The sequence below is a fragment of the Aedes albopictus genome, chromosome 2, assembly GCF_035046485.1.
Source record: "Aedes albopictus strain Foshan chromosome 2, AalbF5, whole genome shotgun sequence".
Taxonomy (NCBI): domain Eukaryota; kingdom Metazoa; phylum Arthropoda; class Insecta; order Diptera; family Culicidae; genus Aedes; species Aedes albopictus.
Genome location: NC_085137.1, coordinates 156,031,228 through 156,044,474, shown reverse-complemented (window position 1 = coordinate 156,044,474; position 13,247 = coordinate 156,031,228). Strand labels below are relative to the sequence as shown.

At 38.0% G+C, this 13,247-nt stretch overlaps 2 protein-coding genes across 2 annotated transcripts in view; one reads left to right on the top strand and one right to left on the bottom strand.

Moving 5' to 3' along the window:
* The window catches only part of LOC134286240 (uncharacterized), a 171,516-nt gene extending 159,109 nt beyond the window's left edge, over positions 1 to 12,407 (top strand). Inside the window, exons 3-5 of the mRNA XM_062847823.1 lie at positions 1,786 to 6,467; positions 6,526 to 7,116; positions 8,869 to 12,407. Of these exons, the coding sequence (XP_062703807.1) occupies positions 6,105 to 6,467; positions 6,526 to 7,116; positions 8,869 to 9,867 (1,953 nt within the window). The 5' untranslated portion in view covers positions 1,786 to 6,104 and the 3' untranslated portion in view covers positions 9,868 to 12,407. The remainder of the gene's footprint in view (positions 1 to 1,785; positions 6,468 to 6,525; positions 7,117 to 8,868) is intronic.
* Positions 1 to 13,247, bottom strand: part of LOC134287769 (uncharacterized) — a 289,934-nt gene that overhangs the window by 139,063 nt on the left and 137,624 nt on the right. The gene's annotated exons all lie outside the window — the stretch shown is intronic.

The window sequence follows — 13,247 nt, the reverse complement described above, 5'->3', positions numbered from 1 at the left end:
TTCTGACCAGTCCTCCAGAAGGATTCTAAGCACTAAGCAGCTTTTCAGATACTCTCTCAGAAGTGTTTTCAGAATGTTTTGGGTAGTTCTGCAATAGGTTGCTGGAGAATCCTCCAGAAGGTATCTGGGAACCTTTATGAATTTTCTTAAGTCCAGCAGTAGCCTTCTGGGTTATCTTCTATTAGGTTCCTCAAGCGACCTCCAAATGGTCTTAAGGAAGTTCTCCAAAAAAGTTGCTAGGGCATCCTTCAAATAATTTCTTGGGAGTCCTCGAGTATGTTTTCTAGGAATTTAACATAGATTTCTGGTAATTTACGCAAAAGTTTTTTTTACGAATTCTACAGAAGGTTTTCGGTATTTCTTTCATAGCATTTATGAGGAATTCTCCAAAGTTTCTGAGAAAAAAATGCAGATGCTTTTTGTGGCCTCCCTAAGATTGTTTTTGAGAGATTGAGAGAGAAAGTTTTAAGGGAGTCCTTCTGAAGGTGTCTGAAAAAATCCTTCAGAAAGATTTCGTGTGTCTATCAGTTAGATTCTGAAAAATGCTTTTGAAGAATTCTTAAATTTTCTACCATTTTTAAGAAAACAAGTCTTGAAATCCTCACAAAAATGCCTTTTCCAATATTTAAGATTTACTTCCGATACTTCCAAAGCTCTCTGCCTTATTTTCAACTCCTTCGAAACTTCATTCTCCATCTGTCTCTCCAAAGCCCCAGTCATATCTCAATTGCCAAGGGAAAGGTATTTTCATTTTATTTCGCTGCCAACGACGACAACTCCTTCCTTCCGTGATCTATGTTACCACACGTCCACCCTTTCCACGCCTCCCCAATCCCCGGTTGTTCATTTTTCATCTTTTCTTGAAAGACAATTTTCTCTCATCCTTTTCCCCATCCACGGCCCGTCAAGATCTGCGGCGACGTATCTTGTCCGCCTGTCGGTCGTCCATATAGCCGCCGCCACCATATCCATTGGCTTCGTTCCAGTTATTTTTCATGACATATGATACAATTTTATATTTATGGCTTTTTCTCACCGCCACCACCCTTACCCCCCTCAACAAGGAGGAAGTCGACTTTTCAGCATCTCTATCATCTCGACGAGTGTTTAAGATAAATTATGCATGGAATCTTTCATGTTTTGCAGAGAGTATCACTTTCTTCTGCAGATGTGGAGCCAACAGCCAGCTTCACCTGCTTCGGGAAAAGAAACTCCTTCTTCTCCAACCCCCCTTCCGACTCCCGATGGGGATGGATGATGGTTGAAACAAGAAGACGAGCTATTTATTTATTCACCAACACCAGGCAGATAGTTTGTCTTCGGTTGTTGCGTCTGTTGTCGACGGGTCTTCTGGCGTTGGTGTTTGGTCGTCCTTCCCCTTGACTTGATGCAGTTTAGGAAGCTAGCGACCAGGTCCGTGAAGTGATAGTTTGTTTGCCTGTTGGCTTTGTCGTTCGAGAGAATTGTCGTCATCGTCGTCGTGGGTGCTTAAAGAAGTGTTTGGTTGCTTCGGGAAAGTTGAGAAGCCTGGCTTTCGTTGGGGGGATTGAAGAGCTGTGGGAAATTGATGGCGTTCGCTTTGAATCTGTATTGGAATAATCTGACAATCCTTTTCGGCTCTGTGTTGCGGTGAAACTTACTCGTTCAACTGAAGAAGAATTTGAGAAGCAATTGAGAGAAGGAGTTTTCTGAACTATTCATTTGGGTTTAAGATGGATAAGTTTCCTCAAGTCGTTATTCAAGACATCGATTTTAATAAGTTCTTTTTTCTTGATTTCAGGTAAGCACGCCATCTAAGCTTAAAGTCATGAGAAGCTTGAGGAAAGAAACTTCTAACCGTAAGTCTCTTTTATCACAACACCTAGATAGTTTTGTTTCCAAAGGTCAAAAATAAAAACTGCCAAATAGTCATTAGCCATTATCAGCAATAATCTTGGAATCCTCAATAAAATTTCAGAAATTGTCTGCAAAGTCTACCAGATGTTTTTTGATTAGCCATCTTGAAGACTTCTTGGAAGTCTTCAAGAAGCTTTTGGGGAATTTCTCCAATTTCTCTGATAAGTCCACCGAAAGGTTTCTGAAAAATCTTTAGAGAGTGTCTAGGGAGTCCTCCAGAAGTTTTCCAGGAAGTTCTGTAAGAGTTTTCTCCAGAATTTTTATGGAAAGCCATCTTCATGAGAAACTACTCAATTTCTGTGCAATTATCTAGAAGATTTCTGAAAAGTCACCCAGAAGATTTCAGGAGCAACAGAAGGGAGGAGAGCTCTAGATTTCTGAGGAGCACATTAGAGAGCTTGTTGGTCTATCTACTGAAGATTCCTGAAGGTTTAGAGTTGAATTAAAAAAAAAGTTCCTAGCAATTCTACCAGAAGTTATCGATGGCTCTTCTTCAGGAGGAATTGGCCCTGGGATTTTTTTTAAAGGAAATGTCTTCAAGGATTGCTTTTTCGGAAGAAATTCTGCTCATAAATTATCAGAATTTCCTCCGTGATTTTTTATTAGAAGTTTCTTTAGGCATTACCGTGGGTACACAGTTATGGATCACACACGGTTACGGATCAATTCGATGCTTACGGTCAAATGTCGCCTCACTGCACAACATGACAAACCATAGCATAGTCTTCATAGCATAAACACTATACTATGCCACTCCATGCCATGCTAAGCTACAACATACGATCGTAAACATCGAATTGATCCGTAACCGTGTGTGATCCATAACTGTGTATCGACTTCTAGAAATTTCTCAATAAAATTCTTCAAGAAATTTCTCTATGGGTTTCTACTACAAATCCTGCAGAGAGTTCTCCGGTTCTTTTAGGTATTCTTTCAAAGTTTCCGCCATAACATTTTTATAAGATAATTATTCAGTGGTTCGCCGAAGAATTCCCCAATGATGTTTTTGTTTTTTTGTTCCTGCAGGATTTTCATCAGGAATTTCTTCAATTAATAGATACTTCAGAGATTTTGTAATTGGTATTTCAGAAATTGTATAAGATTTTTTCCAGAAATTCCACCAGAGTAATCTCCCCAAGTAACACAACTTGTCATATAATGGTTTAAAATACATGTTTCAAACAAAATCACTTGTTTCCGTTTGGTACAAAATACTTGAAATTAGACACTTGTAACACCGAAAAAGCGCAAAAAATGGCGGCTTATAAAACATCTCTAATAGTTGTAATGATGTTTCACGATACAATTTTAATACTAAAAAATACGTCTAAAATACGTTTGAATAGCGTACTTGTAACATAACAGTATGTTTTATCAAAGTAAACAATGAGTTATCAAATGCTATTTGGTTGCAATCGTGTTATTTTCAAGTATTAAAACTAACATAAAGCCATTTGTAACACAATTTACTAAAAAAATATGTTCTAGTTGAAATCAAGCTATTTTCTAGTGACGAATCAACATAAAATAATTAAATACTGAATTTATACAGCTCGTTCATGGAAACTTTATTTCAAATCATAAGTCGATGTCATTATAAATTATAACTCAAGTGCTAAATTCTGAAACAGGCAGCATATTATCAGATAGTATGAACGTCTAACCTGCGGTTTCAGATTTATTGCGAAATTATTAGCACTGCTTCTAAAAAAAACATGCGCCACGGTTTTAATTAAATATGATCGGGAAGGGTGTCCAATTTTTTTTTGTTTCCATCGGATTCCATCGAATAAATAACATGGCAGGTATTTAACAGTACCGGTGGAAGTTTTTGAAATAGTGCTGGAAAAAAGTATGTGAAATATTTTGTTGCCAATTTAGTTGTCAGTTATCAATCATGAACTCAGCAATCGTTTTTAAATGATATTAGGTACCCATGTCAACAACGAATGCGTTGGTGCTCATTTAATAATAAACTTGAAGCTTTCATGAGGCGTTCATCGCCCTTCTCTCTGAAGCAGCCGCAAAAGATTGCAATTATTTGTTTAATGTTTTCATAGAGAAGCGTTTCCGATTGCAAAAAAAACCAATCCAATGTACAGGCGCTGCGAAGTCGTGTGCGAAATTCGACTATAGTAATAATGAATTTGGGCCGAGTCTAAATGGGTGCAAATATCGCAATAACTTTAATTTAGTTTTATTGGGTCACTCGCCCACTTTACTTTTCATTGTACATACAAGGTGCTATTTTTTTTTGCACCGTATTTTATGTATTTTTTATTTATATAAATTTTATGCATGCATTACGGTTTGACCAGCCTGGTTACTTGGGTGATAACTTTGAAGAACTTGCCGTGATTCTCAAACAAGTGTCGAGAAAATAAATGATTTGAGTGGTTCAAACTAAAGAGTTGAGTGATAGAAGATTTCATGGGCAATATATGCTTTTCTAAAATACATATAAAACTGTATATTATATTTTCCTACAAGTTTTTGATAAGAAAAGTTATCTTAATACGAATTAACTCATGTTGCTCACAACACAAATTTGATTGAATATACTTTCTTTTTTGCGGCTCGCACTAAACCTTAATAAATATATCTCACTATATATGTATATCACCACTGACCTAAATATATATGGATCGCATCTTTGTCCAAAGGTAACTCTCTGATCTTACATTTTACCCAACTAACAAATACCCGATCCCTGCAGGTTGTGGAAACGCAGAGTGCTCTCGGTCGCAAGTTGCAACAACCATCATACCAAATATTATATAGTTCTTTAAAATCTTTGATCTTTGATCTTTGGCGCCGGTATCAACCCAAAATGTTTGAGCTGCTTAAATTGCGCTAAGATAAGATATATCCTACGTAATGTCCATATAAATGTTGAGCGTATTTTTGGAGTATTCAAATATATATGGAGTGTGAACGAATACAGAGAAAATCGTATAAATGGTCTGGAACCATTTGGGCAGGGTGACCAATTTTGGGCACCTGCAGCTATAACTCAGTTAATTTTGAACCAATTGATTTGATTTTTAAAAGACACGGACACCGTCTGCAGCCAGGGGCTGTACAGACTGAACGAAACTTAGCACTAGACAACGGATACACGTAGCATGCACCAGTGGATACGGAGAAGAAGCTATTCTCACAAAAAAGTCATCACCCGGAGCGGGAATCAAACCCTCACCCCTTTGCATGATGCGATTAGAAGCTTGGTGACCCTAACCGCACGACTTTGAGGCTCTACTGGGACACGATCAGATTCGTGTCTAGCCATGTTTAAAAATTCAGGTCAATCGGTTTAAAATTTACTAAGTTGTAGCAGCAAGTGCCCAAAATAGGTCCTGCTGTCCAAATGGCCCCAGACCCTATTACCGTTTTCGTTAAGAAAATCTTGCCCGTACTTTTTACTCAGGCCCAAATCGATAACTTTTGAAAACTACTTGTGTAAAAGCATGTTCTGCATTTTATTACTCTTTTATCGTCTTTAGCATAGCTAACCTATATATTGCAGAGTAGAGGTAGAAAACAAACCAATCCGATAGTTATTAACAAAGTTGATGTTACATTCATAGGTGACTAATCTTACCTTACCTATTATAAGATTCAAAATATTGATTTTTATACATTTTGATTAAATGTTATTGACTGGAGTATAAACACATTGTGAACAGAAGTTACAAAATTGCCAATTTATTACCAATTTTGACGATTATACACTTATAATAGTAAAAAGCTAACACATTTAGATGAAATATATTCAAACTTTAGTTTGTTTCACAAATATTGTTATAATTTTTCAAAAATATCGTTTTTGGTTAAATTTTTTTAATCGGCACTGTAGTTTGGTTCACCATTTTTTTCAGTAGTAGAGAATTTTCATTTGATGTTTTACCTAGGGTAAAATTACGTTTAAATAACTGCCTGAGAACATCTTGAAAATGTATATGAAGAAACCTTCAAATAACGTTCAAAATACATCTTAGGGACATCATAACAACATGTCAATAAACATGTTATAGTATGGTGCAAGACTAGTTTTTTAACAGAAAAATAACTTGGCTTCAACCAAGCTTCAACTTATTTTTCGGCGTGAAAAGATTGGGTGTGCTCAACATCATAGTAGTCCGTAAAACTTGGTGGAGTACAGCCGTACGGTATCTATCGCCAAAATAATTCGTGTTTTCGTCAGAAATATGGCGTTTTCCGTTGTTCAGACACGAAAAACTAAGAAGAGTAAACCCAGTCTAACTATTGTTCCATCAAAGTGGGTGAATAACGGGAATGTATCCTGGCCACCGAGGAATTTTATTTCGTTGTCGACAGACGAACATAGTTTTCCGGATGAATGTACCTGGACTAAACAGGCATGCAAAACTGTCGGCCGTGCAAAAACGTATCGGGAAGCAGAAGACATCGTAAACAAACTCGAAATGGTCACGGATTCGGAAGACGCAGTTGACATGACAAGAGGAACACGCGGAAAGCCAGGCAAAAAGAAATTGAAATTCGAGGCAAAACATTATGATTTGGCACCACCGAAAATCAAAACTGCTTTGGTAAGTAAGTGAGCTTTTTTTGTCGAAACTTTATAAATGTTTTAATCTTTCATTTCAGCAGAAGGCTATGTCATCAAACTTCGCAGCGTCCGAAAGTGGCAAAAATAGTCAACCGTCATCCCAAACCATTCCTTGCCCGGCGACAGGAATTTCAAGTGTAACATCTACGCCTATTGAAGATCAACGAAATTCTAACTTGGACAAAGTGAATGTATCGTCTGGAGAAGATGTTTTGACGGCAAATGGAACAAATGCTTCTTTTGATCAACCGACCGTCTCGTACATTGCCATGAATGAAGGAAGTCATCAACTAAACCACATTAACGTACCTGAACATCATCTACGGTTGGATGGAAGTGCTGCATCTTCAATTCTCGTGAAACCATCGGTTTCTGCTGACAGGAATCAAAAGCGTCCGATAGTTGCACCTCGCCAGATTGCTTCGCCAACGCAATCAATATCATATTTACCGCATCCGCAAAAGTCTTCCCCTGAAGGTTTCGTTCCGGAGAATTATGCTGCAGCTGACTGCAAATTTCCGCCCGGCAGAGCTTCCGTGGTGAGTTTTTCAAAATTTCACATCTTGATTACAACCTGCAGTCTGTCACTCATACTGAACCTTCCACTTTTCGGAAGTTTCCTCAAAAAGTGATCGTATTTCACGTTACTAATATAAATTAAATTGTCGAAAAACAAAAGCCTAAAAATCTCAGTTTGTTTACAATTAATCATGAACACGCCTTAATTACCCCACACATAAATGTGTCAGAGCCACGCAAAATCGGCCAAATTTCGTGGTACACTATAGACACAATATAGATACCATAGACTCGCGGGGGCGAAACCAACTGTATAGCCAAACGAGCATGACGTCACGGTTTTAATAGCGAGAATGAATTGCGTGACGTCATTATTCGCTCGTTACACACTAAATTGATACACAGAGGCATAAGCACACTCGCAGAAATGAATAGCGTAGAATATCCTGCAAATTTGAATTGTCTATCCGGTTGGAATCATGACAGTCGTCAATAAAAATGCCGTTTTCTTTTGTCACAAGTGTCGCAAATTTTCGCGACTAGTACGCTGTATTGCTAATGACAAGGAGGCAGATACGTATTGTGGATTTACCGGTTACTTATATTCTACCGGTCGCTTCAGTATGGCCTCCAAAGTAGCCGTTTTATAAAAAGAGTAATATTTAACATTTTTATTGTATGCGCTATTCCTCGTTGCCACTAGCTATTCAGCGACATTCATTTTTTGACAATCAAGTTGACTTTTATGTGAAAACGGCTACTTTGTAACGGCTACTCAAGTAACCGGTAGAATACAAGTAGCCGGTAAATCCACAATACTATTTCCGAAATGATACAGTGGGAGCGTAGCACGATAGCACTTTGGAAAACAAAATGTTAATGTTACTTACATCTGCGCGTCATGGTGGTTAGTCCAAATGTGGAACTTTCGTTCTCCGCATGCATGCAACCTTGCGTTTGACATCAGCATTATAGACACTATAGATTCCATAGACTCGCGGAGGCGAAGACAACTGTAGCCAAACGAACTGTCAGTTAGTGTAGCCAAACAAGATGACGTAACGATTTCAATAGCGAAAATGGATTGCGTGACGTCATAATCGCTTGGTACACTCTAAATTCACGGAAAAACATTAAAATCGTATTCCTCTACCATGTCTCCGCGAGTCTATGGAATCTATAGTGTCTATAATCAGCATGCATTCTGAAAACACGTCAGAACCATAGACACTTTATATCTTATAGATCTGCGAATAAAGAGAAGTGATTCCACTCGTTTGTACCTTTGGGAAATCAGTATCAATATTTCTGGCGTTCGATTTGAATGAGTCGTATGTTTGCTGTGATTTCTATGCTGATACGACCTATTTAAATCGAATACCAGAATTTATGTTATAAAAATGACTAGCCTAATTAGATTAATCAAACTCTAAAACACTCTTATGTTTTTCACTCAACTGTGTCTGCAGGTCTATTATAGATATTGTGTCTATATTCGATAGCATAATGAATCGAAATGCCATTTTACGAGACGTTTCGGATCAGCTGATTGCTCATTTCATGAATGAAAATTTGACAGGTCTCGTCTTAGCCCGTGAGTCAACACTGTTGTCGTTTCGTAAAATAGACTAATAGTTTTGAAATGTAAACAACATGGAATAAGTCCAACGTTTCAACCAAAAAGCTTGCACTAGAACGTAATTTTGGACAATTTGCCTACTGTGATGGTGAGTGTTACATCTTGTGGAGCTCATAGTGCAGTTACAATTGCATAAGTTTTACTGAAAACGTTAGTTTCATTGAGTCTTTCATGTTTTACTATTAAACATTTGCATGAGTATGTGGTTGAAGAATGATCTAAGTGTGTTTTATACAAAACGTTCATTGCTTTCTTTATATTATATTCACAGATCAACAACATGGCTCAAAACGCGAACATCATACGTGGAGTGGATGGACGGCAGTATATCGGTCTTGGAAACGGTTGTTTCCTCGAGGTCATCGGAGAGCAACCTAATACCGCTGAATTCGACGTTTCGTCAGTAGATGACACGGCAAGTGAGCCACTGGCCCCGGAAACAGTGATGACTACAGGCTCCGGAAATGACGAAGTTATGTGTGAACTACGAAAAGTTAATGCCAGGCTAGACGGAATAGAGCGTCGCATGGACCAGTTCGTATGCTTCGCGGCAAACATAGACAAATTTATGTCCACCAAGCCCTCACTGCCAGCCAATTTTCAAAAGAGAGTGGAACCAGAAGACTTTTCGGATGTTCGTGAATGTTGCCCGATTCTGAGTGAGGCTGCGTTAATGCAAATGGAAGGTAAATTGAAGGATAAAGCCTACGCTGACAAGCTTTTCCGCTTCTTCCATTCTGAGTACAACATGAATGGAAAGCGAGATGGCAAAGCGTTTTTCAAAACAATTTTTCGACGTTTGGTTGCACCCCCGTTGTTGCAGCCGTTTTCATGGAAAGGAAATTCAAGGAAGAAGAATGGTGCAGACCCGATCACTCCAAATCGGAGCTTCAGGAACACGTTTCCATACCTTATCCAATTTGTGCAACGCGTCATTGCTGCCGCGGACATGGAACAAACTTCAGAACAAACGGAAATGTGTTTCAGCCAATTTTTAAGGCAAAAACGCACAGAGATCCAACATTATCAGGAAAATGGAGGAGAACAACGCGCCGCCAGCAGCCGTTCACGGAAGCCGAAGGAAGCACTACCCTGTGAAGAACAGAAGCAACACGACATGGAGCAGGACAGCAGCACCAGCCAGTCAAGCCAGGTAGCCAGCGAGGGGGACATTGCAAGTCGTGTTTCAGAAGACAGCAGTAGCAGTGTGAATGTGGAATGAGTTAGTGGATGGAACAGTGTAATTTTAAGCAGTTACCCTTTTTTAATGCAAATGTGTTTTTCACCTGTTAATTCAACACGATTTATGAGTTTTATTGAATATGAATAAAAAATGTTTATTGTCGCATTGTTTGAAAAACAAAACATTTTATTTTCAAATCATTGAATGAATAAGCGGAAACAGAACAGAATTTGGTAATCGGATATCACAACAGTCGATTTTGACCATTTTGCACAATAACTTTGCTGTAGGAATGGACTCAGGCTTATCTAGCTCTAAATTTGTGGCAAAAATGAATAGCAAAGAAGACGCTACAGGATCTTCAAAAAAATCGAAAATCTTTTTCAATTTCTTACCGTGAAGTTCAATCGTATTTGATGATAGATTGTGAACAACTTTTTCAACTGAAATAATGTCGTATTCATCTGTTAGAACCCAGCGATTTGGTTCAGTTGTAGTGTCAATGCAAAAATTACCAAAATCAATAAATGAATAAATATCGGTGTCGATTTGCTTTGATGAAGCCTTTGGGCGCTTATTTTTCAAAATTGGTGTGTGGGACTTAGCTTTACCATGCATTTGGCTGTCACAGTTCAGCTGCATTTCGCGTATACGCCTTGCAACTTGAGTTAGGGGCAAGTTTCCACTGCGAATTAGTCGTTTTAATCCATACAATCGTGATTCGAATGGGTAGGCATCGAACGTATCCAACGGTCCAAATCGTTCTACGTCGTCCACAAGGTGGGTTAGATTGTGCATATTGCTGCAAAACATCTGAGAACCATACAATCGCTTTGTTCCTTCCAAGAAATCCTTAATGAGGCGTTTGGCTATTTTATAATTCTCTGGAGTCTGGTCGTGACGCGAACATATCTGTACGGCGCAAAAGAAGCTCAAAAAGTGTTCGGAAATTTCCTCACGTGCAAAAAACTTTCTAGTTACAATTGGACTTAGATAGAGCAAAAAAGTTCTAAACTCTGTTCCTTTCCAGCGTGAAAGGTGTTCCAAACTTCGAACAGGTCTTTGAAACTCGCGTGGTAGCTTGCAGCTTTGCAAAAACAATGAAACGGCATCAATTTGCTGGGCAGACCACTTGGCGTTAAGGTTGTTTAATGAACCAGTCTTCCAGCCATTCAAAAACCGTTTAGTAATTCCAAGATCGATAAGATGTAAAGAATCGCCGATTGGGAAGTCTTTAACCATATCTAGACCAACAACGGATTCCAGAATACTGTCTTGTTTGTGGTGGCCTTCATATGTACGAGTTCTGAAGTCAGTATCGTTTCGCAAGGGTGCTTCAGTGTCGGGAAAAATCATGGTCCTGAATTCGTGGGAGTATTCCCCTTCCGTTGTACACTTTAGGCACGAATTATATCCATTGTGGCCAATAACACCTGTAATGAGAAAACAAAATTCTGCATAGATTTATGTATGTTGAGAAACAATGAACTATTGGGGCTTAGTCCAAAGCTACGTAGGCCCATTTGGGGTTAGTTTGCTGAGGTAGAGTTCTACGGTCTTCAACGGTTCATAAAAATTTTCATAATTTTGTATTATGAACAAAAATCTTACAAAGGGACCCACTCCTCCTGAGGATCTAGGATGACCAAAAACGAGTCTTCGTAGTTTATGAATAGTGCTTGTTGACTGTTATTCAATAGATTGTTTATCAGAAAGCTTTCGAATTGTTTGAAATAGAATACATTCAAAAATCAATGTGACTTATGCCAACGATTTACAGGTGGCCCGGCTATTAATCATGGAACTATTCATAGACAAACAGATCTAATCATTAGACTACTTTACAATCAATGTTATGATTATCATTACTTATTACATATATAATAATTCATACCTCTGAGCATCGATCTTGCTGGCGTATCACAAATGAAACATCGAAGCGAAATGTGGACATTTTCACCTGCAACCATTATTCCATGCTGTAGAATTTCGTTCAATTCACAGACAAATGGTTCGAGGAATGCATTCACATCTTTTGGTTTATCTACAACAAATGAAAATGATAGATTTGCTAATAATAAAAATAAAAAAAAACTCTTACTTCCTCCACAGAACACGCCAACAATTAAAGGTGATTGAGTATCTCGAATTTCGTGTATGTTGACCAGGATTGGCCAGAAGGATTTTGAAGAACTCTTGAACGCCGGCAACCCATCAATATTTATGTTTAGCGATACTTTATTTGGAACTTTTTCAAACCGAGATAAAGTTTCGACGATTACCTTTCTCAAGCCGTAATGCCAATATTGTCCGCCAAGTCGATCATCCATAGATATAACAGTAGAACGCGGAGTTTGCACTAAGGTTCTTGCACATTTTGGCAATACATTTTCGGGTATATGGCTTTTAAGAATCATCAAAAGGGCATTGACTGCCGTATGTTTGATCTGGAAATCGACCGCCCATTTCTTTATTTGGTCACAGAACTCTTGTGGGTCTTGTGAGTTTGAAGTATCTTCAAATTCGTCATCGCTGTCATTAACGCCAATTTCGTCAGAAGGGTCATTCAGAGGAAGCTGTTCTTTAATCGAAAAATCCGGATTGCCAATTGATTCAATGACTGGCCTTGATACAAGATATTCTTCATCGCAACCTCTAATTTTCAAAGCACTTGAACAACCTTCATTTGGAACACACTTTGTACTTAAATGTTTAATCATTTCTTTTTTCCGTTTTGAAAAGTATCCATTTCTTTTAATTTTCCGCCACAAGTTTTTTTCGGATTCTGGAACAACACGCTTTTCCATTTTTAAAATGTGAATTGATATGATACAATTGGAAGTATTTCCAGAGTTTTGAAACATTTAACTCGAGGTTTTTGAAAGATGTTTATATATACTAAAATAAAACATCATGTATTCCAAGACATCATAACAACAAGAATAAACAACGACTTAGGTGATGCTAAAAGAAGTTACTGAATTAGGTACCATGTACGTTGATTAGACAATCATATAACATGCATGTTGTTTCGATTTATCGAGTGAATGTACGGAGGCAATATGTTTTTTTTTTATCATTGCAGAAGCTTTTATATGACATTTGATGTTGCAGGTTTCAGCTATATGACTATAATATAACAAGTTTCGGTATTTGCTTCCCAAAAGATGTTTTCGGTGTTACTTGGGTCCACGCTCGTTCCAAGCGTCTCATCCGAAAATCCTCGAAGGATCCCTCAAAAATTCATAGAGGGGTTTTTTTTGAATTCCTGCAGTAGTTTCGTCTGAAATTTCTTCCAGGAATCTTAAAAAGTTTGAACTTTTCAAGAAATTCCCTCAGATAATCTTTCAGAGATTATTTTTAGATTTTTTTCCAGGAACTCCTTCAAGGATACTTCTAGTAACATTTCGTGTGAAATC